Below are 25527 nucleotides of genomic sequence, written 5' to 3' on the forward strand. Positions count from 1 at the left end.
CATCTATAGAAAGATGTCCCCACATAATATACATCACAAAAGAGAGTCCCCATATCTGCAAGCACAGGAAGGAGAGTTTTAATTTAAATTGCAGTACATGAAATTAATAACTGAATATTCGAATGGGCAACCCTTAAGAGTCGCCACGGAAATATTTCCTACTGCTCTAGATGAAGGGACTAGATTTACTAAGCATGTTTTACATCTAAGCAAACATCCCCAGAAAAGCTCCTCCTCATCACAAGGAAAATATAGTTTGACACAGTTGATGAAATCTGAGCTTTTAACATGAATTAATAGCAGAGAATAATCTAAACAATAATAGCCTGCCATCCAAAAAATATACTCAGAAATAACACTCTAAAAATTACGTAATAATAAAAAAAAAACACATAAAAGACTACAAATGTGTCTCACTCAGGTACCGCCAGCGTATTCCTGAAAATCTCTTTGAATGCAATTTGGACACCCCTTCCACCACACAACGAACATTTTCTAATTAGAAATTAAACTGTTCCTGAATGTTGTCTACAACTTAATATTTTGTATTAGTCTGGAGGAAAGCACTATGTGTTAAGGCTGAATAACATCCCACTAACAGCAGCCACACTAGAAGAGGACAGTTTGACAATACATACCCACACACCTGCAGGTGCATAAAAGAATAGCTGAGATTTTCCTTTGAACCAGAGTTTCAAGAAATGAATCACACTGTATCAAACATGAAGTTATAAAGATCCTGACAACTGTTTAAATAAATACATTTCCAAAGCAAGATAAAGCACTGTGCTAAATACAATTACTGTCCTGGATCAATCTATATAACAAAACGAAGACTAAAAAAACCACACAAAATTCTGCAGAACAGCTGTATCTGTCTCAGTATTAAACATATACTCTCAACCCATGAAAACCAGTCAGCTCTCCACATAAAGGCAGCCTACAACAGCCTATTGGTTCAGCCAATTCAAACACTGGCACTCCCTAGGTCCTATATAATTACAATTTTCCTAGTAGATTGGGTTATGTGACGAGTCATGTGGAATGTTCCATACAATAAAATGGCAGTTCAGAGCTCTTAAAAGAGGGCATAAAAGCTTCAGTACGTCAATTATACCACAATAACTGTGCAACCTCAGACCTCAAACATTCAAGGTCAGCCAATTAGGTACAGTATTTTAAAGTTTAAACTTGGTGCTGAGGAAGGGAGAGAAATTAGGACATTTGTTTTCATACATCAAGTGTGAGCAGACAAAAAACTACAAAAAAATGCCCCTTATACTTCTCTTCACCTCGGGATGCCCCATTTTGCTTCAGCCTACACCTGAAATTCAGCTTTGATTCCCTAAACACAGCAGCAGCAGAACAGAGGGACAGTAGTAGAAGCCTGAATATCACCTGACAAACAGGTCCTTGAAATAACTTTAAAAAAAAAAAATTTAAAAACTCACAAACCATATATGCTTAGTAAGTACAATCACTTTATATTTCTAGTTAATGTGTAAGAGCTTGAAAGATTGAAGCATGGTGCTGACTACCATTCAACACCACTTCTGGTTTCTCAACTAGGTAGTGACAGTTTCAGAACTTGGCAACTGTTGGGCCAATACAATTCTTTACTAAAAAGATTTTACCTTGCCTTTCAATTTGGTATCTCCATTAAGGTTTTAATTAAAAAAAACCAAATAAATAGTTTAGGCCTTCTCAAGACCCCAGAAAAGGGCTTTCTAGTTCCCCCAAATAGGCCTCACCCTACCTTGATGTATTCTGCAGCCTAATGCAATGAAGTGAGTGCCACAATAAGAACAACTTCTCACCCAAGCTCTTTAAGCATGTGGTCCACCCATATGTTCCTTTACATGACTACGCATCATTCACAGAAAGAGAGAACATAGAACATACAAGAGCAGCTGCGTTCGTACCTGCCCGAGTCTCCCCTACGTTGAAATGGGTCTTCTCTTACCTGATGAAGGTGCCCAAGGAAGGCCTGGGCCTGGGCTGTAGAGATTGCTCCTCCGACAGGCACAGGCTGCTTTTGAAAGTCCAGGCCATTTGTTTGCGTGCCTGGAGAAAGAGAGATATTAAGAACTATTAGTTATTACTTTTATGAAATGGAATAAGAATTAATATTCTTAAGTCTCCTGCTATTCTCTCAATACTATGTGGTAGAAAAATATTCTGAGAGTAGTAAGAATTGAAGTGTTTTACTGAAAGGGAGGGTGGGGAAGCAGTGTCACTTCCAGACTTCGGTAATACAGCATTTGTCAGCTGAACAAAATCAACAGCATATTTTCTTTCGTTTATATCATCCTACCTACACTATGTACACTATTACCCCATCATTCTCTACCATGGGTTTGAGAACCAAGTGCATGCTGCTAAGGTTAAACTGTGTTTCCATTCTCCATGCACTCCCTATTCAGCAGCTGAAGACTATCTTCAAGTTCAGAAAGTGGCAAGAACAAGGTTCATATAAAGTCACCTTTCATTAAAGACACGTAAAAGAATACTTTACAAAAACAGAAGTACCGGATATATGTAGCAGTTATGGGCCACAGTTTTACTCTTTTGATAAAAGATTCCTCAACATTTCCATGAATATTTGTGCAGAGCGCTCATTACATAAGATAACTGCCTGAGCTTGCTTTTGCTCTCACCCACTTTCATATAACTAAAAACTGATTATTTTCCTACATTTTTGTTGTCTTCTTCCTAAACAGCTCGGAAGACATGAAAACCCCCAAACTATCCCCAAATAATCTGGTTATGAGGAGGAAAAAAACCAACCAACCAACAACAAAAAAAACCCACCACCAAAAAAAACCCCACAACATTTTTTCCACAAGAAACTACCACAGAATTCTCTTCTGCCTAGAGGAGCTATAACTACAAACTTTGAAGAATCGTTCTGTGGGGAGATGATAAAATCAACATTAGGGATCATCAGCAACTGGTTTTATATGTTGGGTAATACTACCTACAGTGGCTAACAAGAAGGGAGACTCTGAAGTGTATCAGGCTGCAAAAAATTTCTAGAACAGATGACGCAATCTTAAAAATGGCATGACTGAAATGAAGTAAAATCAGCTTTAGACTTGCATGTTTACTCTTCATGACAATCAGATTTCATTCAGTGCCGATGGACAGGTGTTCAACTAACTCCTACTTTAAAATTCCTTCCATCACCTACATTTTTCGCCATAAAAATCTCGGTTATCCACTAAGCAAGAGAGAGTCACAGTTGTTAAACAAGAACAGGGGTTTGCTATTCCTTAGAAACATCTGCAAAAGCAAGCAGGCGTAAAATTTGATTAGTAAAATACACTATCCGATATTTTACATTGCTATTTTGACCTACAAACAGCTTACACAGATAAAATTTCCAAAGATGGAGTCACTGTTCAATTAAATACAGATACAGTGTAGATACTCAAGCTTTCTAGCACCTATCTAAGGTATACCTAAGCCCTTTGATGCATCTTTGGTGGAGGTCCTGTGCAGAAACAGTTGGTTTACTCTCAAGTGTTTAATTCTATGCTTTGGGCCAGGGTTTACAGACTTAAGAGACATCTGTGCAGCCAAAGATCCACAGACATTTTAAAAATATTTGAATTTTAAACTATGTAAAATTATTTTGCTTAATGAGTCTAAAATTCCAATCCAAAGTGAATGGGAGGACTATCACTGGTCTGAATTGATCCTGAATGAATGGGACTTGGTTGCATTTCTCCAGAGAAGGTCTGCTGGAAGGAGCTAGAAGAATCTCATCTATTTTCATTCTTTCCAGTAAACTGCAGAATTCGCTCAATGTAGAAGGCCAAAGGGAGTGGGAAGATGATTGGGTAAATATATAAAAATAATTCCTGACAAACAGCTACTGTAATTCAAAGGAAGCAATCTACCACCTCCTCATTTAAGAAGATGCTTTGAATCAGTTTTCAACCTGTGGTCAGGGACCCCCAAGTAGGAAAAAAAATACAGATAAGAAAACCTACTATAAGGCAGATATTCCTCATTCCAACTGGAAACTTGCAGGCATCAAAAAGATTATCCGTTTCTGAGAGGACTAGCTGGAAGCCTCACCTTAAATAAATAGGTGGAGCTGTTCTAATTAACTATCTTCCAAATAGAGTCTCAAATCACAGTATCCTATTAAAAGAGCACTGCTGTGCATGTGCACAGAAGAAATGCTCCAGTTAGCACTTCTGATGACTCTTAATATGGACATTTGAAATGAGCCTCCTAGGATGATAGTTTTGAAGAAGGCAAGTTCCAAGACTGAGCTGAAAATCTCCATTGGTCCCAAAAAACAGTTTAGACAGGTACTGAGAGAAAACAACATTTTCTTTAAATTCAACCTTGAAGGACTCCAACTCCCTCTCCCCATGCCTCCCAAAACCAAACTCAGAGCAAAAAACCCCAAACCGCACCTGTTAACTCTCTGTTCTACTTGCATCTTAAGTTTTCTTTGGTATTTGGAAGTACAGTGTCCCTTCCCCTTCGGATGCAGCCTTATTTTTGGAAGGAATGCTACCCAGGTTGCTTGCATTTATCACAGGATGCCTACATCTTTTGAAGAACAGCAGGGAAAATGAACTTTGAGTCCAGCATATGAGAGGCCTTGCTCTTAAGGTGCTCATAAGGATGTGACACCACTCCTGTGGAATCCAAGAAATCTGATAAGGAAACTGGAAAATGGAGCTGTCAAAAGCAGAAGGTCAGCACATTGTAAGGACATGAAAGGACCAGAATGCCACTTCTGCTCAAGATAAGAGTTAAATGCAAAAACTCCATGGTGATTAATAGACATGGCAGATGCAATCACAAGTATTGTGATTTTAACAGTCCCAAGTATTTATGTCTTTTCCATCTCCATCCCAGCTCCCATAAGTGCTGGAGCTGATCTAACAGCTCACCAACACCAAAAAAACAGGTGTGGGAACTCTCCATCTCCCATCTCTCCTTTCTCCTTGGTTCCAACTACATTGTCCCTGTCCTGCCCCTTCTGGTAGTTCATGGATACACCAGTAAGCCAATTCACCTTTCTAACTGAGCAGAAAAATATTCATGTGAACTGTTCCGTTTTTCTTTTGGCCAAGTTAGTTTTCTGCCAGTTATGTGAAATGAATTAACTTACCTTAGGGCCCAGCAAGCAGCAGATAATGCAAAGCAGGGGAGGTCAGAGATGTGGTAGTAGGGAAATGAGCCTTCCCCGCCCCCAGTAAGTTATTAAGGCTGAATCAAGCTGTAGGATGAAATTTCACCCTTATAGCCCAAATCCAATGCAACTTAAGCACGTTTAAATTCTGGCATAAATTCAGCCATGTGGTTAGCTACTTCACGGAGTTGGTTTGGATGAAGACTAATACTAAGTGCAATTAATTTGCAGCCAAATCAAATCTTTGAACCATCTCACTCAGTGCCACTCCAGGGAAAGGAACGGAACACTAAGTACCAGGACACCCTGAACGTGGATTAGTTTATGCTGTCTTGGAATTGTACCTGCAGAGGGTAAAGGCATGACAAAATGGAGCAGGCAAGGTAACATTGCACCTCCAGTCAGGAGAAGAACATACTCTCAAAATACAAGATCATCATCATCAGACTTTAGTCTGAGTTTACAAACTGCATAAGAAAGGAAGGGGAGTGAGGAACTATAGGTCTGGGGAGATGTGGATTAAGGTGCAAGAAAGGACTCAGGAAGGGAAGGCAAACAAGGGGAAGGAAGATTTCAAAACTAACTTGCTCTGGGAGACATCTTCCAGAGGTACTGCACCAGCAGTACGTTTCCCCATATCTCTCTCTGCGTGCATGCATTGAGAGAGAAAGAGATCCCCAATACTCAGAAATTTTTGATTCCTTGTCCACATTACTAATAAGTTTAGCATTGATATTTGCCCAGAATTTTAGCAGTTAAAGAATATTTCATGGTCCCTCTCCCACTCTCCTGTAGACTCTCTTCTGATGGAAACTGGAAAAATCAATCTCTGGAAATGAAGCAATGCAAACAAGAATCCTTAGAATCCTTCCAAATACTTCACTTACAAAAATTATTATTTTGCTGCTATGTCAATGCATGTCATAATACTACAGTTTTCATAGACATTATAACCTTGGCTTTCACACAGCTTTTAAAAAAGAATATGCATTAAACAAACAAACAAGATTGAGTTGTTCTGGAAATTTTTATGCTGCAACCTATAAAAAGGAAACCAAAAGGGCTATCCATTTACTATAAGACACTCATCTTTCTTCTCTCTCTTTTTTCCAGTAGCTATTAAGTAGACCGTCCACCCACAACTGAAGGTTGGAAAAGATTTGTGTAATTCTGCAATACTGACGATCAGCTGATCAATTCATGTTCTTACTAAAAGAGCTATCCAAGAACTCTTGTACTCACAAAGACTTTTGTTGTTGCTGTTGTTAATTCGTCTGAAATACGGGTTGCTTCTTCAGATGCTTAAAAGGGGAGTCCAGTTAGCACAAAAATTTTAAAGTTAAAATCTGTTTCTGGCATTTTATTGTGACCAATGTATTCACAGGGGGCTTTACTATGTTCCCTAAACAGTCAGAATTAGAAATACAAAACCCTACTTTGTTAACTTCCATGAAACTTAGCTGTTAGCTCAGAGAACTACTGATGTTAAGTCATCTTTACTAGTGTCAATCGTTTTTTTTTTCCTGAGAACACTAGCTCTGCCATATGTAAATTCCATGCCCTACAGTAATTTCTCTTAAAATTTTCATGTTGCATCAGCTTACTATAGTTTAAAACAGGAATGACCCCAACAAATATCCACTGAGGTTCAAAAGATAGACTAGTAGTGCTTACACAACAGACTCAAGTGATTTACAAATGTCACTGGAAAATAGACAGATACAGAAAGTTACAAAAATAAGAACTCTGAGCGTTTATAAAAATCATCTTCATGCATTTTGCTTCAGAGCCTATGCTCCCCAGACAATCAATGGCACTTCCAGTTCCTTAGCATCCGAGCTGAAAGCTGACTTCTTTTCACTAAGTATGCGCAGAGCCCAGAACCATAATCTAAGTACCCTGATCAGAAGCCTAAAATTACATTCCGTGAGTATTCCTTTCAGGGTTTAACATCTGCCAGTTGACTAATGCAACTGATGCTTGAGCCCCCAAAGAACGTCACAATTGCCATTAATCACTACCTCTAGTGTTTTATGAGCACTAGATTTAAAAACAAAACAATGACTGCAGAACAAAGGGTCCACAAAAACTCTAGATTATTTTAGTTTCCATCATTTAAAAAGTCAGGAAACAAAACCAAAAGGAATAACTGGGAACACTTAAATTACAGAAGCAATGTTTGCAAAAGGTCCAAACACCAGTAAGATTCAAACTTTTGTAATAACTAACCTTAGTATTAGAGCATAAAAAAATACAGACGACGTATCCCCTTTTGCGATGAAAGCACCTACATGCAGCTTTACAATCCATCAATTTCTTTATACCGTGACCATCACCTTCACGCTGATGAAGTATTTGCCTAGGAGAACAGAGCCAGGGTTCTGCTGAAGCAGATGCAATACTTCGGTGATAACGGACTACCTTTGAATAAACCAAGTCCTCCTCTGTAACAGCTCAGTTTAGCTGAAACTGCTAGTTAAAGCTGCACTTAAGGAAGCGCATTGGGAATGCACTCTTTGGAGAAAGAGGAACTGCAGGGAACTGTGGTCATACACAGCAGGAAGTCTGAATTTTCTCAGAAGTTTACACACACCTTCCAGCTACAAGGATTCAGTAGGGATATTTAAAACCATTGTTCTCTTGATGCTGTTTATAATTATGAAATATTTACAGCCCATATGTTTTTTGAAATAATGTTTTATATCATCCTAAACCAGTATTAAATACATAATAAATCATTTTTGTACATAAAAAGAATTGATACCTCTCCTATAACGGAAGGTATATACCTCTCCTATACAACGGAAATTATAGAAACCGAGATGCCAGTAACAAAACATACATTAATAAGTGAGCAGAATTCCTTTTGACTGACCCCATGCATTGGCAGAAAACATCCAGCTGCTCGGATCAGTATCAGGAACATTCAGTCACTCTTAGCTGTATTAAAGCCTTGCACAAAGAATGAGGAGACATCAGCATAAAATGAAATAAATTGTTAAATTCATCACAACTCCAGTGTTTAAAATAAAACTCTTATTATTGAACCAAGAGGAGGAAAAATAATTTTCCTCATACAAGGTAACTAGACTTCTCTCAAAGCAAGAACAAGAAGTTCATTCTCATTAAAATTTTCTCTTCCCAAATGCTATTCTGAGCTCCAAGAAGATTCTGAGTTAGGTTAAACTATTTACTTTCCATTCAGAACTGTCATTTCTCTTGCGTCCAAAATGAACATTAAATTACCTCCAGAAAGGAATTAAAGCATGAGATAGCATGATTGAGTTACAGTGGCTTAACAAGCTTCGTCAATGGCTTAGAACTTGGCCACATCTTAAGGATGCGCCAAAAGGCACTCTGGCCCTGACACAAAGGCTATTCTTCCCCAGCCAAATGTCAAGGTTCTGTTCTAACACACGAACAAATTACAGAAAAGCTGGCTAACTTTTTTTTTTTAAATGTTGAGCAATGATGCTTTCTCCCTTTGCCTTGTTGTTGAAAACTGTTGTGAGAGCTTGAATGAAATCTAAAATGGAAACAAGGTGAGCGAGTGGCCCACACCTGCCAGGGAAAATTTCAACCCAAAAATAAATGGGGTTAGAGGTGCTGAAGGTTTGTTCTGTCAGGAAAAAATGAGACTACTCATGGAGAGCTAGTGCCACCAGACCTTCCGTAATATCAGAAATATTACAGATAGAGGAAGTGGGGAAGGAGAATCTTATATACAAAGTGCGGGTAGTGCTCTGATACAGTACGTGTGAATAATGCCCTGCATACAGTAGGATTAATGACAACACAAAAGTGTTCCCAAGTCCCTAAAAACAGTAGAGGGGGGTGTGTGGTTTCGTTTCGGTTTTGTTTGGTTTGGGGTTTTTTTTAATTTGGTGGGGTTTTTTTGTTTTGTGTTTGTTTGTTTGTTTTTTAAATTCCTATAAACTGGTAAAGAAATTTTGCTTTTAATATCCATTTAATTCCACCAGAAAACATCTGTGCACCTATTAATCATTTCTTACCTGTGTTCCCATCCCCACTCTCCATTGATGGTTTACTGGTTTCTGACGGATTGTTCATTCTTGAGTCTGCATTAAAACAGAAATAAGATAAATTAATACAGCAAAAAAAAACCCAAATCTCTTCATACCTTCTTGTCCAAGGGAAGTACAGAACATCAGGAATTTGATATATTCTTTACCCTAATTCAGATTATAACACAAAAAGAATGATCAGAAGCAGAACACAATACTGAATCTTCCAGATAAATAGTTTCAAAATTTTGCATGTCATTATTCTCATAGATGAAAACATGGTGTTACAGGAATAAAAGAAAGCATGCTGGAGGGCAAAGATAGGTAGGAACTTAATTTTCAGTACAATGAAAGTCATAGAAGCAAAAGGGGGGGGGGGGGAGGAGAAAGGAACAATGACTACATCAAGATTCAAAAACATTAAATCTGACCACCATGGCCTACATTATTCTTGTGTTGTTTTTCTTCCCCCCATAAGAGAAAGGAAATTCAGTCATTATAATTTAATAGATGCCATTTTCCTAATACTGCATTGTTATTTTACAGGAATGTCACTGATATTAAGTTATTTTATATTTCCTACATACTCATGCAAAACCATACAAATACAAAATAATTCCTCTTCCTTCTCCCTCTGGATGAATCTATTGAAAAGTCTGCTCTTGGTTTCAAAAGCTTGTCAGCTGAATATAGTGCAATGCAGAGGGCCTCTCCAGATGGCAGACAGAGAGTATAGTTTCCTTATAAAGGAATCTATACAGATGTTTTTTGTACAGCATCCGCTCTCCAGCTTATTACCTCCTCATTCCTTGCTACCGACCTCAGTGTGCCACACTATCACAAACCAAAATTACAAAAAGAATCTCAAGACAGACCAGTTCATAAAATGAAGCGTAAGCAAATCCTTAAGCACATTCTTCCATTCCCATAACCAGTTAAATGCAAGTTCAATGAGCTCAAAATGAACCCTTTACTCCAGGATATTCTCTTGCTAGGCACTTAAAAGGTTACCTCTGTCATGTACTTTCATCAACACAGTGATTTCCAAAATACCAACGGGCTGAAGAAGAACACAGTAACAGCATTAACTGCTGCATCTTTCCCCCAGATATTTCCAAGAATGCCCAGACACTTCACTGCTTGGCAGTCTATGAGAGTTAGAATGAGAAGCCGGACTATTGCCGTGTACTATCACCTGCTACTGCCCAGACAGACCAGTGCCACCCTCAGGCTATCAGAACCAGGGGCAACAAGCAGCAGAGGGGACACAAGCACAAGCCAGGAGGAACGAAGCACGTGGACAGGGCCCCAGTGAAAACAGGAGTCACGACGAAGCCTGGCCGGGAGTGCGGGGTGGGAAGAGGAGGGAACTAGTTAGAAATGCAGCATGTGTGAGAGAAAAGATAAGAGACATCAACCTTGGAAAAACTCCAATAAGCAGTTAGGAAACACAATTTAAGACGTGTCAATATTTTTAAAATGAATGTAATTTTCCACGTAAACAACTGCTGCAGTTGAACGCAGTAGGGCCTAGAAAACCCAGAGGACTCTTACAAAAAGGAATCTTGCCCCGACAGATTAACTCAACCTCTCCAGAGCCTCAACTCTTCTTCCTATGCCTTTGCTTAAATCTTTCAAATGTCATCCTCGTGTAAAAGAGATCTGAACTATCAGTGTTATTCTTAGTGTAGAGGCAGATGTGTTAAACTGCTTTGTGAAAGGGGGAGTGAGTGAGGAGAAACTTTCCAGCTGAGTGCTGCTGGCCCACACTTCAGCAAAAGGCCACAAGTTTTGCCCCATTTTTCACAACCTCCACTTAGCAGATTCAAGCTACAAGTTCATAGTCTTGAAGGACAGAGCTCTGCTAAGATTGCAGACACAGAACCTCGCACTTCTTGGCTCCTTATTTTGTCATTTTCCACATTTGGATAGTATGATCCACACTCTAGAACATGGGTTCCACTGACTGCACACGAATGTTTGTTGTTGATGTGCCACTCCCTGCTGATAGATCTGTGTGTAAAACAAATACAAGCACATTTCTATCTAGAAGTTGCGTGTACCTTAAATTGAGTTTATTTTTGTGGCAACAGCACATTTATTTAAAGTGATTATAGGCAACATTCATTTGCTAAACAGCATTAGTTTGTTCCTTGACACACAGCTGGCTACTGAAATTAGTTTAAGTTCAGAGAACACTAAATGGGAGGCTTCTCTTTGGACACAAATATGAAGGGTCCTCATCCAACAGGAAAAAGAGCAAAGAGGGCTTAGAAGTCCAATACATTTGGGTGTGGAAACTAGGCTAAGTCATGGGGCTATTGCACATTGGATGTCTTTAAGCCCAGAGCACAAGGATAGCCTGAGCTCAAGATAGCACTGACCACAGAAAGGATGAGCACAGGTTGAGAAGATCGTCTCTCAATAACATGGGATCCATTCACTGAACCACTTCAGAAAGCTCTTGCAAGAAAAACAACACAGGGCCTCCTGTGATAGTTTGCTGCAGAAGCTGAAGTATTAGAGCCACCGTGCAGGATACGAATGGTAGAATACACAAACTAAACCTGGAGAGGGGACACAACTGTCCTATGCACACAATTCCAAGCAACATAGTGACTGTTCCCTCTGTATGAGGAGGCTCAAACAACAAACCTTCCTGCAGACCAGCAAGTTTGCTCACGACAAAGTTGTAATTGTACAGACCTCTTTTCATAAAGCAACCAAGACATGTTTTTCTTTCAGGCTATGCTGCAAAATAAATCCTTTTAAAAAAGGTTTTCAGTGTTTCCTAGTACTAGACATACACATAAAGTCTACTCAACTACCAAAAGCATGTCTAAATGAAGACTGTGTTATTGTAAAGATTCATCCCTAACAAAGACCTCAAACATTGCTATTGCAAAAAAGCAGCAAGTTGGATGGAGAAACATCTTTCTGGTACTGCTCAGGTTCAAATGAAGGATAGCATCCATTATTTCACCAGCTGACTATTTCTTGTTCAATCTGTGGGCCTTCTGCATGTAAAGCATCAAGAACAATGCCGCTATTTCCATTGCAAATGGTATGACATACATCTGAAGCACAAAACTGCTACCAGCAAAACAGACATATATCCACAGGATACTAAACCTACGGATTCATTATACGTCAAATAAAAAGATTATTTGGTTTATACATGCTCATATGATTTCTGCTTTAAAGTTAAAAGAACAAACAAATGAAGTGGGCTAAAAAAACCAAACCATAATGCCCTCACCTTTTCTTTTTCCTTTAGATCTTACTTGGGTTTTAAATAAAAGCCCTGGGCTACAACTTCTGCCAACATTATCTAAAAACAAACTTCACAGAAGGAAGGATCGAAAGCAGCAGGTGCATGACTGAAATCAAACTCTCAGGAGTGAATACATTCAGTACTGCTACTCTGCTAGCAGGGCTGAGGGTGTCACAAGGCAGTGCTGTGCCAGGCTTTCACACCCCCTCAGTAACATTTCAAAAGGTATTCAGAAGAAAGAAGCAGCGGACACTGGACCAACTTGGAGTATTAGGGACTGTACATAGCTAGTAAAACACAGAAAATCTTAACATGGAATACATCATTAACTATTTCCTTTCATCCACTGAAGTGAAACTGCCTAATACTCCATCAGCACTAGCAAAAATGATTCATTGATGTGTATGGAAAAAACAAAGTTCAATGTGAGTGAAAACATGCCAAGAATTCACTAGAAATTCATTTTCAAAAAAACACTTCATGTTCAGAAATAAATATTCAGCTGTCTGCTGTAAAATTTACCATCCAAAAATATATTCTCTTACTTTGACACATAAGTTCTTACATGAACTTTTATAATGGAATCAAAAGAATAATAAGAAAGAAAATCTATACATTCAGCTTTGGGGAAAGAGCCTTGAAAATAAATAAAACCTATTGTAAAATTGGGGTGATCCGTTATTATAAATAACTTCAAAAGACATGAAGAAGAAATTATGGCATGTCTGTTCTGCGGTCCTGATGGAATCTCAGCGCAGGAAATACATTATCCCAGTAACCTTAGGCACAGCTTGCAACGGTATCAATGGCAACCACTGTGGACTCCACCTTATTTTCTATTACGCATGAAGAACCTTGCTATTACATTAAAAATACACAGACATAATATACGTTCTGTTGGGGAATGGCTCAATACAGCTACTGAATTCTTTGAGACTGGGACTCTCTCTCATTCATTTTAATGCTTTAAAATTCATAAGACATGGATATGCAAGTCAAATCCAGTGTTTGTTAGAAGCCAAATGCTTCTCAGATTGAAATCCTAAAAGCAAGAGGTCTGTATTAATATCATCCAAGCCTAGCAGCAAATCTCTCCAGTGCAGAGGAAACGAGTTCTCCTGGAGCGAGGGAAAGAAGAAGAAAGAAAACAAACCATGTATTTCGCTGGTATAGATCTACCTATCTATCTACCAGGCAGCTACTTGCTGCCGATTCACTGGTGAGCTTCAGCCTTACAAATACCTTCTCTAGCCTCTGCATATGTGATTAAGCCTCTATGCATAGTCAACCTCACAGCCTCTATTTCCATATTAAACGCTTATAAGAAAGAGCTGAGCTGGTACCCACCTAGAACGTAGTCGCTGCAGTCCAGCATTGCTGTGGTATCCTCTACAGGTTCAGCTAGTCCAAGGAAAGGGAGAATGGCAATTTCTATCAAATTTACACTACTGCTCTCGACCGAACAAGAAAGGGAGTGGGGAGGTGGGGGAAGAAATACAACTTCAGTTACACCATAGCAATCTTCAACTGAACAGGGAAACTTCAGTTGCTCTGTGGAGTTTTAGTCTCTGCTACTAGCTGTCTGACATTGTCAAGGCGACTGAAGCGTGAAAAGTTCCCCTTTTTGTAATAAAATAGAAACAAAGATTGCAGCTGGCAGTTTCCATAATGAAGCTTAATCAGTATGCGCCTGATTAGGGCCTTATGCAAATCTCCCCTCGTTAGCACAGCAGCCAGCACTTTGAAGTCCATGAACAATTCATTTGCAGAGTACACTGAAAGCGCTCCCTGCATAATTTAAATCACGGTATAAATATTTATCAGCTCATTTGCATATTAATTGGCAGTGCATGAAGGGAAAAATTATCTCCCGAGTGCCAGCATAATAATTAGGGAACAAAATGAATTTTCTTCCAATAGCTTGGCTTCTCAGCCCTAGCTCAAGCACAGTACCACAGGGGAGCAGGGAGGGGAAGAGACAGAGTTCTGTTCAAATGCCACTGAAATGACACGTACAAATTAGAAACAACTCTACAGACTTAAGCACCTTTAATCTTATTCCTGCTGGCAACAATAACTTCAGTAATAAAGGGGATTTGGAAAAAGCTTTCTACACAATCCAAATAATCCCACGAAAACAATTAGCAAGGTAGAAGCTGAACACAAAGCTGTCAAACCAGTGCTTGCAGATCTGCGTGGAGTTTTCCACATCCAAACACGAACCATCACAAGAAGGTCCTGGGCAGGAAAGAGAGTACCACCAAGGCAAGGAAGCGGCACGATTCCCTTTAAATGGCTAAAGAGCTTGCCGATTCATTATCGGGTAATCCCTTTGCCACGGCCAACTTAACAGCAGTGGATATGTCAAGTATTGTGTAACATTTGACACCCACTAATCTATCCCGAGTGAAATCAAAATAGATTTAGTCTTTTGCTTTCCAATGACTTCCAAGAAAAAACAAAAATCCATTACTAATCCCTTCCACAAGCATACACAATATAGCTAAACAAAGCTTACTGCGGAGCTACGGTTTTTGAAAGGGATGCTTTACACCCGGGTTGCATCTTTGAACCACTCAATGATAACCAGAACACGCCTGCTGCTGTGACCACAAAGTATGCTGAAGGACTGGAGAACTGGGAAGAGGCTTTGGTCTGTAGAGGAATCAATCTTCCACAGAACTAAGTGTACTGACGAACTGTGAGGCTAGATTAAACCATTTCAAATAGTTTGTTTACCACTCAAATACTAGTGTCCTAAAGAGCATTTATATAAAAATTCAAGTGTAATGTGGACATCACAACATTTAATATTCCATATTCTGAGCAAGAAAAGATAATGTGATAAAGCAGGTGACTACAGGGTTGAGCCACTCCCTTCCCGATGTTAATGCAAATTTTAAAAGTTGGTTTTTTATTTCTTTTTTCTTTAAAAAAACTAGCTGTACTTTTCTGCTCCTCATTTCTGAAGTGAATTCAAGCACCGCCTCTCCAAACAAGAGGGAGTGAGAGAAAAGGGGCTTCTCAATCATCCAGTACTGACTGGAATTTATTTCCACGCTTGACCTCTTCTTCTGTTCAGGTTCATATCTCTACTTAACACAAGATGTTCCCTGCTATATATTTAACATGAGTGATCTACACTTGAAAAAGATTGCAAGAAGGGAAGGTGCTCCCAACTGCAGGGAAACAACTGCGTGTACTGAATAGGTTTTCCTAATACCTTGTTTCCAACTCGGTTTTCTACTCATTCACGTGTCTCTGAGGCACATCTCCATGGTTCGCAGACCTTCAGTAAACTTCACTCTTCCATACATGCTTTTGGAGTACACTGGGAGATAATCCGTTTGCTTCATCAGAAGAGTCTGCACACAAATGGTAAAACAAGCCAAGCACTTCACAAAGCAAGTGCCAGTTTAAGTAGGGGCTGAGCTGAGGCAGCCAGTAGCATAGTAAGAGGACAGCAGTATTATCTTTAGGATCCTTCTCAAATGAGAGTCTGTGTTGATCTGGCTGAACGCAGGTGCAGCATCAAAAGCGCACGACCGCAGGAAGTGACCGTTAAAAGCAGGCACGTGTGAAGTGATGGATGACTTGTATCAAACAACAGAACAAGCAAACAGCAAATAAAGGCCAGGGAAGGATGTACCTGAAGCAGCGTTAGCAAGTGTGCTGGTGGTACCGTGGTGCTACTCATCGTCCATATTATCAACATTGCATTGACAGCTAACAAGGACAAGGCAGAAGTTTTCTTCCCATTCCCGACTGTGCAAACCGATCTGCCTTTACAAACACCAACCCCCACACAAATGTTCATTTGAACTGTAACTTCCACTAACCTGCTAATTGAAATAAAACCTTATACATCGACTCTTCGAACTAACAATTGGCAAAAAAACCCCACAAAGCCAAAAGACATTCTTCCAGTGACCACTTCCTTTTATTATCTTCCCTTTTATGCAAGTTCTTAATTTTTGGCCAAAAAAAAACCCCTACTGTTTCATTTAGGCCACATTACTGCAACTATTTATCTGGTGGGCTTCGGAAGGAGGCCTGAAGACACAAGTAGGAAAAGTTTTGGGGAGGAACAGTGCATACCACCCTTATTCTTATGTTAACACCCTGAACCAAAGTCATACTTCTGGTACTCACATTTAAGCAAAATACCACTCTGGGCTTTACACACAAAGTTTCATTTTTCCTCCAAAGGCACCTCTAACACGAGAAAGTGGTGCACCTTATGATCATCAGTGCAAAACACTCTCCAGATCCCGCACAACTACAGACGTCTCAAAAATTGTTTCTCTCCTCTTCAATCAATTCTACAATTCTTACTTTGATGATTTTTCCCACATAATTCTATTCATACTTTTCCTTAAAACCAAAGGAACTAAGCCACTAATATGGAGCCAGGTATAACAAAGGCAGATATTCTTCAGTCAAACACTTCAGAGTCTGCAGATAAGGCTTCAGGAGACTCTTTCTACCCCATCCTCTTCTTCTCTCTTTATGTATCTTCCACACCTTCCCATTTCAAATGAATGCTTTTGTTTTGCTGTTTGTCCCACCAATATGTCACTTTATTTATTCAGTTCTAATGATTATACTTGATACTTTAATACCTTACTTTTTGGAAAGGGAACCTCATTTTCCCCTGCAGGTTATGCAACTCTCACTTAGACCTCCTTTTGCATCTTCTCTTTTATTTCTCCTCCTGTTTTTTTCCATTGGTTATGCGCAATTGACTGACTGTAAACTCCACAAAATTATTCCCCAGTGTCATCTATTGTAAGTGTTATAGATAGTTTGAAAGTTGTTACAAACTAGGGGGAAAGGATGTTTAAATCCTTATCTTCAGATGGTCAGTCGGTCTCTCTCTCTCTTTTTTTTTTGTAAAAATGATACAAATGAGGCAGAATTAATAACTGTCCTTTATCCCTTTATCAACTTTATTCTATTCAACACCTTTCTGGGGGAAAAGAATCTTCATTTTTATATAGATATGTTTCCATATATTATTAAAATGTCATTTACTACATGACCTCAATGACAGCTATGAAATTTCTAACACTAGCCAGCTCTGTGACAAATGTGACCTTTGTAAACTTTGTGGGCATGCTTTCTGATACAACATGGCAGATTACCCAATAAGCCAACAACTCATTATTTCCCTTTTGAACAGTGTACTTGGAATCATACAAGGAAAGGAAATATGGTATTAATTGTAACATATTAGCATACTGCCTTCATTACCATATCAGTGTCTAGTATGTTTTATCTTGAAGAACCACTGAGGCAGAGTGGTCACCAAAGCTTTGAAAATAGTGCATGACTAAGCACAATGTCAATGAACACTGGCAACACTCGAAGTAAGGCTGCTTTCTATATGGCACGCCAGCCAAGACCATAGATACAGCTATAGATACAAAGATACAGCCAGCCCTAAACTGACATTACACAGAGCTACTACATTTTAACTCAAGACATTTCCAAGTCTCCATTCCACAAGCTAAATGAAACCTAATAAAAATTTCATCAAACAGAACCCCAATGTGCTATAAAAAATTATAAAAATCACACACTTCAACAAAATAAACTGTTATTAAAGTTGGCACAATCTTCTTAGAGTAATTACAAACAGATGGACACCTGTTCATAGTTAGGGCTGCAAACCAAGCTCTAATTTTAGCCTCCACCTTTGACTTTGGCTAACAAAATTGATTTTATCTGAAAATTGCTAAGTTTGCTCTGAAAGCCAAAGAGCAGTTGTCTGGAAAAGTCAAATAAAATTGGCCTGGTTTAGAATTACTAGTCATTATGCAATTGCTATAAATTGGAATTTTAGTCTACGTCTAATTTTACTTCCCTCTCACAAACAAAGTTATGATTGTAACTATCCTTTCAAACTTTCCACTGCACAAACTGTCTTTCAAAATTCTTTCGTGTACCTTTTTTGAAGAAAATCAAGTATGCAGACAGCTAAGCTGGAATGCTAATTCATCTTATCAGTGAAGGACAGCAGATACTCATAAGCACCTGACACACTAATATAAAGGGGTTTGCTTGTGAGTTTGGTTTTTTAAGTCTCACTTGTTTTTGTTCACAGAAGGTAGCAACTATCATGGTTTAAGTCATTTTTTATAGTGAGAAAACCATGGTCATGACAAACTCACAACACAGTACCACCATATGAGGAGGGGGGGGGAAAAAGAGGGGGGGAGCGGCAGGAGGTGGGGGAGAAGAGAAAAGAAAATAAATACCCTTATTCAAAAACTACAGCATTATAGCTTTCACAAGTATACTGAGCCTTATTTGAAACTCATGGCTAATTCTATCATTCTGGCGCATCATCTGAACAGTTTTGCCCTCCCCTTATTGCCTACAAGCCATAGCACATAAGAAAGGATCCATATTATATTTACATAAGAGTTTTTCTTTCATTCTGTTGAGTGTTTTCTTTTCAAAAGCAAAGGATATAAATTCAGCGCAGTCAACCCTTGTTGTTCAAAACCATAGCTTTGATCCATGAAACCATCATAACATTTACTTAGAAATCATGGAATATTTTGAAGAGTAGCAAACGTTAGGTCTTTACATCTCTTGATTTAAGTACTCATGTTTCACTCATATTATGTTTTAAAGGTTTTCATCACTATCTCATAATGGCTTGAGACCTTTTTTTTTTTTTAATTTATTTACATGCACCAAACACTACAACATAAGCACTGACTCCAGGAACTTAATCCAAAAAAACAATGCAAAGTGTCACACTTTGAAAACAAATTTCTGTTATTTAACTAGCATGTTGCACCTGCCATAGAGCTGTTGCACAATAGCACTTTAGTATTTGCAGGAGGGCACTCACCTCCTTTCAATTTAACTAGAAGTTAGCATAGAAAATGAGCAAATCATGCTCTGATTCCACCACACTTGAGGTATAGTTTTAAACCATTACATATTCATTGCTCTAATAAACTTGCACATGAAAAGTAGTATCTGAAGTTAAGCAGGATTTTTTTAAAAACACACACAAAAATTTTCTTCAATGTAAATATTTTAAGGGAGACACCTGTCTGAGGTTTTATCCACATATATGTGGGTCTCATCTTCCTTTAAAATTACTGGTTTGTCAAATCTGAAATACTTCACACTGACACCTGGAGCAGATGTATTGTTTCATTAGTAAACACCTCTTATATTTTATTACTTTTACAAGATTCGCATGCCTCACAGTGCTTTTCAAAAAAGTACTGCAGGACACAAAGTAGAGAAAGACTGAAATGAAGACTGATGTGAAGTTACATGAACAAAACACACGGGAGGGCTGAAGAACACGATCAGTAAAACTTCAAAATTTATCAGAATAAGAAAAAAAAGAAGCAATCTAAGGACACAGGTCTATGTAACAGCAGTACCGAAATAAACAAACAAAACCAAACAAAAAATCCCCCACCACCCTGAAAGCTTGCAAGCTTGCATGGGACGCTGCAGTTTGGGGCAGTTGGAGAACCTGGAGCAGCGCCAGGTGCCAGCCACCATGAGGAGCAGGGGGACCCCAAACCTCCCCTGGCAGGTAACGCCAGCCCATGCTCATGTATCCCCTGGATCTAAAGTGGTCGTCTCTTACTAGTTGTGTGCTGGCATGACATTTATGAGAACACATCCTCCACACATACAGTGGCTACTGAAATTGTGCACACATTTGAATGGAAAAGGTAAAAGCAGTTCATGCTACCAAAACCCCAAGCAATGAAGATGGCATAAATATTGCTAGTTTCAAATTGTTATTGCAATACACATTAAAAATACCAAGTATTTGAGTAAAATAAATATTCTCTAATAGGTAAGTCACAACACAGTTGATCTGACAACGTATGAAGGCTACTTATGCCAAGCTCAAATATTGAACGGCAGTATTTGTTTTAGCAGTTGTACGACCTTCTACATTTAGGAAACATCACCGTATGTGCATTCCAAAAGCATTAGATTTGCCTCCCCATGCCCACCCACATAACAGGGACAGGCCCTCAGAACTCAAAAACATTATTTTTTAAACTCACCTGTAAATCAAAGCATCATGCCTTATGCAAACATGCTGTTTCACTGTTCTCCATTTTGACAAAGTAGTAATTACTAGTCTAGCTTGATGAATAGGGGCTCTATAAAGAATAGACTAATCCAGTATATGATTTAACCATACAATTCACTTCAATTCGAATCGCAGAGTCTCCACACCACTTGTCATTAAATACACTACAGGTCACTCTCAAAATACATAGATCAAAGTCACAGATTTAAGTTTATTATGATTTCTGCTGGAGTCAACTGGATACATCAAGATCAACATCAGAGATAGCATTTAGCTCTAGTTAGCATTAGAACGTTTGATAAATTAATAGGAAAAAGCACATGCAAAACCTCTACAGTCCATGGTATGAATCGAAGTTGCACTGCTGTTATCACCATCCTTTGCAGAAACAGCTTTTGCTCTCTCTTCCTTAATAACTGTCTCAAATCTGAAGGAGGGCATTGCTTTAATGCCCTCAGCACACTGATCCAGACACTACTAACACCTGTAGGAACTACAAGACACATCATGAGAACGCTTCTTTCTGAAGCTTAAATTATTTGATCTCAAAGAGGAAAAGGCCAAATTCCAGACAAGCTGCTTCGTATGTTACAAATTGAACAAAAAATTGCCAGATGCAAGATCTGAAGAAAGAAACGGAGTTATTCACACTTCAGACACTGATTCCATCCATCAGCACACCTGTCCAAGTATCTATCATTTTAGATGGTCAGAGCTAACATAAAACTGTATTTGCTATCAGTCAGAAAAAAATAAAAATACAAAGTTCCTGGGCATCTGGGTCTTTAATTTACGGTAATTTAGGAACAGTAGAAAGTGAAAACCACAGCATAACTACATAAATAAAGTATTACCTACATGAGCTTTTCCAGGAAAGCTCACAAGCAGAGTTTTGCCTGTTTTAGCAGCTATGCTGTGCTAAAGCAGAAAAGGCGTTGATTAACTTTTCCAGGAAATAACTTCAAGAACGGGTTTACTAGCAGCAATGCTGAAGTGCATGCAGCATGATTAGCACCTGTGGCTGTGTTTGCAGGGGATTTGCTGGGAAGACATGCACATTTTATTTGCAGGCCCATGGACACACACCACTGAAGACAGGAATGTCTTGTTTACTTCTCCAACAAACCGGAGCAGAGGTAAACTTTTCTGTACTGCCCCAACTTTCTGTAACTTACTTTGATTGGAAGTCTTAGGATGATAGATACAGAATCCTCTCAAAAGAAATTCATGATCTAGTCACAAATTACAGGGTAAAAGAAGTTGACTGAAAAAATTCGGTCAAAAGGCCTAACAGAAAAATTTTTAAAAGTGATACCCAGAATACTTTAATTCTTAGCTGCCAATTCCTCAGTAAAACACAAGTTTCATATATGCATATCTCACCATTTTCACAGAGAAACTAAAAATTAAACATAGGACACTTGATTTAGGACCCTAAATAAATGCCTGTCAGTACTGCGGCCATGGGCCATGAATGCTGAGTCAGCAAAAAGCCAACAGGAGCGCCAGTACTGCAGCCCCGCACATCCCCCCTGCTGTACTGTCTCCTCTCTTGTGCTGCCACATACATAACTACACAGGAGCACTGATCTGTGTGAAAACTACTCCAAACACAAGGAGAAAACACTAACCCAAATCTGTTTCTTAATCCAAGGGGAGAAATGTTTACCCTCTTGAAGCATAAAGGCAGCACGGAGGCAGGAGCAAACAACTGGGCAAGACTGTTTCAGCAGCAGTATTACCTTAAAACTTATATTGTCTACAGCTTAAATCCACTCGTATGTTACATACTCATCTTATGAACTCTATCACTCTTCATCTTATGAACTTATGTGACAAATAGAAGAAATTAAAATCTCACAACAACTATTTATTTCCTCGTTGGGACACTGACTCTCAGCCCTAATGTTGACAACTCGTATCAATTAGTATACTTACATATGCATATACCCCTCCAATTCCACTCTTGAGAATACTCTTTTTGATTTCTGGTCTCCTCACACACCATTTCCATGCTCAAAAATGGAAATGTTGTTCCTACACTGTAAGACTTAACTATATAATCACTTATTTTCATCAGATGTGTTGAAGAAGGCATTAGAACTACAAGGTTTGGAAAGTAAAGAAAATGGGGAGTGTTGACAAGAAACTAACGGAAGCAGCAGCAGAGTAACAGCTACAATTATACCAGTAAGTAGTTTGGCATAGACCCGGCTTAGAGCGCTAAACCCCAAATTCAAGGAATTGTTCACAGAAGAATTTAAAAATAACTACTAATAACCCTATAATATCATAGCACACCATCTCTAGCAAATAAACAAAAAGCACACCTCATAAATGTCTGACGCATCTATATAAAAAGTCTGTATGTTGGTCTACAGCATCACTACAGGCTGAAAACTTAAATTTTCTAAGGAGACCAAGGCTCTGGTGACATTACAATAGATCAGAACTGAAAATGTTTACAGGTAGACAACCACCCATTAACCCTCAGAATTTTTTTTTAATATATATATGTGTGTGTGTGTGTGTGTGTGTACATACATATGTGTGTGTATATATATGAATTTTATATGTTTCTATATAAACATATATACTTTATATATATTTATACATACCATATGTGTTTTATATAAAAACATATATACTATATTATATAGTATATATAGTATGGTTTTTTTATATATATAGAAATTTTTAAAAAGTACTGAGGTGGTGATCTCGGATTTCTCAAAGCTTCTAAGCCTACTGTTCTGAAAACAGTTTACATGTTTCCATAAGACATTCCTGCAGAAAGGTACCAAGGCAGTTTGTCAGCCCGGTGGAAGAAATAGCATAATGAGCAAGTCAGCATACAGTACTGTTTTAATCACTTTTGTCCAGTCTTGGTCAAAAGGCAAGTTGATGTAGTGAGAATGAACAAGCAAGAAAGAAGTAAAGTGCTTAAATGTCAGGACACCATCATCCCCAAAAATCCAGCCACAAACAGCCTGAGAGCTGCCAGCTGACCACTGCTGCTGACTTGAATGAAAATTGTTCCACAGCCTTCTTAGGAAGTCCCAGTCACTACTGAAAGAAGAGCAATTCAGTACTCAGAAAAAAATCAAGCTAAGCTTTCCAGCAACACTCAATATTGCACTGAGTTGAGCTAACATGCCATTTTAAAAGAATGACCTGTATTCCATACTGCCTTCACAATCCCTCACCATCACAGAGAGATTACTCATTAAAAATGCAGAGAAAGTTAACAAATTCTCTGGGATTTAACTAAGTTAGAGGCAATAGTACCAAAAAAATCTCTGTGACATTACATTTCCAACAAGCCTCACAACACTGGGAAAATGCATGAAAAAGGCTACAAAATTCAGAACGCTGCATGAGTCTGCAAGAACCATGAATACGAGCAGCTTTTCCATCCAATGTGACAGTCTCAAAATGACAAGCCCTTTTTTGCCTGCCTACCGGCTAGGCTACACTCCTCTTTTCTTCTTTTGAATTTTCCCCAACTTAAATTGAATGCAAATAAGCCAGGTGTGGTCCCCAGAGCAGTAATCTGCAGATAGTCCCCACCGAGTTCCCATAGCAACTTGCACAGCTGGCCATGAGAAAGAGGTTGTATCTGCTTCATAGTGGCTACAGAGTTTAAACACTCAGCAAGTGAAACACCAATTACGGCGGAATTGGTGTAAAGGCAACATCTACTAAAAAGCACATCCATTTTCCCTTGATTAATACAGGAAAATAAACCTCTGGATATGCTCCTAGTTCAGCAACTGCTCAGCATGTAAAGCGAGTATCTGTTATTTACAGGAGGTGAGGCCTGCAAAGGAAACGGCTTCTCTCTTCTGCTGCAAGGTACTGAAGTTTAAGAAACATTACTCCATTTAGAAAATGCCTGCCATTCTATAAATGGCAAACAAGAATACACAGCTGAAAGAGAGAAGTCAGAAACCCAAATACAAATCCTTCTGGTCAAGTTATAAGACTTCCACAGTAGCTCTCTGACAAGTGCCTTGTAATATTTCCAGTTTTAATTGTACTCTTTCTGTGTCGGCTTTCTAAGTCTCATTCTAAAAATGTGAAGTTACCCTGCAACTGAGAAACAATTGTTCATCCCGTACAAATCCTATCCTTTGTTCCTTACCTACAAGCACATATCCCACCTTTAATTCATTCCACTCCTCTCTGCATCCTGCACACGTAGCTCGCTGCTTTTGCCTACATCTGAGCCTGCAACTCTTCTTTACGCTTCACCCCAGCCTTCTCACGGCGTTCCCTTCCATATCTGCTGGCTAAACAACAGGGAGAAGGCGCTGGGGCGAATTTGGAACCACGGGTGTACTGACTGGCCACAGGTATGTACTTGTTGGTCAACTGACCGGATAAGCAATACAGGTAAGGACTACACTTTCTCTGCTTTTCCTTTAGCATGGCCACAAACAGGACATCTCTCCTCTATTCAGACTGTGGTTTCAAGTAAGAACAGCCCTACAGGCTTAGGGAAAAGGGCCTGTGTATCCCAGGTAACAAACATCCTGTGGCTAGCCGGGAAGCAGGAACCAAAAGCTGATGCTTAGGCAAGAGTGCAGGAACACAGAAGGTACGTAAGACACTGCCCCCCCAAATTACAACTCAAAGACTTTTTGGGGCAGAGAATGTTGATAAACTCTAAGTAACCCTCAATGGATTTTCCTCTCCCACGAATCTGCGTCAACATCCCGTTGAACCCCTGTGAACTTTTAGGAGCCAGCCTGCAGCAAGGAGTCCCACAGCTTAAGTATACATCTTCTGCAGCGCTACTTCTATTTCCCCTACTTCTTGCACAAAAAGAGATCATGAACTGTAAGCCTCTATTCACCCCTCCATGACACTTCACTGACTTCTGCCATATCCCCTCCTTAGCTCTATCTTTTCTAGAATGATAATTTCTAGCCTACACAGTTGTTCATGAAAAGTGTGAATGGCTTCCGTACAATGATTC

General features: G+C 39.0%; 1 protein-coding gene across 14 annotated transcripts in view; it reads right to left on the reverse strand.

Annotated features, from left to right (window-relative positions):
• Window positions 1–25527, reverse strand: part of POU2F1 (POU class 2 homeobox 1) — a 121923-nt gene that overhangs the window by 48170 nt on the left and 48226 nt on the right. For 9 of the 14 annotated variants that reach the window (XM_075169798.1, XM_075169816.1, XM_075169856.1 and 6 more), the window contains 2 exons: window positions 9172–9237; window positions 1964–2064 (listed from right to left, as the gene is read on the reverse strand). In XM_075169798.1, coding sequence (XP_075025899.1) covers window positions 1964–2064; window positions 9172–9237 — 167 coding nt within the window. Of the gene's footprint in view, window positions 1–1963; window positions 2065–7387; window positions 7637–8033; window positions 8111–9171; window positions 9238–13804; window positions 13859–25527 lie in introns of those variants that run through there. The other 5 variants (XM_075169788.1, XM_075169780.1, XM_075169826.1 and 2 more) reach the window with 4 other exon arrangements.

This window comes from Calonectris borealis, chromosome 1 (genome assembly GCF_964195595.1).
Source record: "Calonectris borealis chromosome 1, bCalBor7.hap1.2, whole genome shotgun sequence".
Classification (NCBI taxonomy): Eukaryota; Metazoa; Chordata; class Aves; order Procellariiformes; family Procellariidae; genus Calonectris; species Calonectris borealis.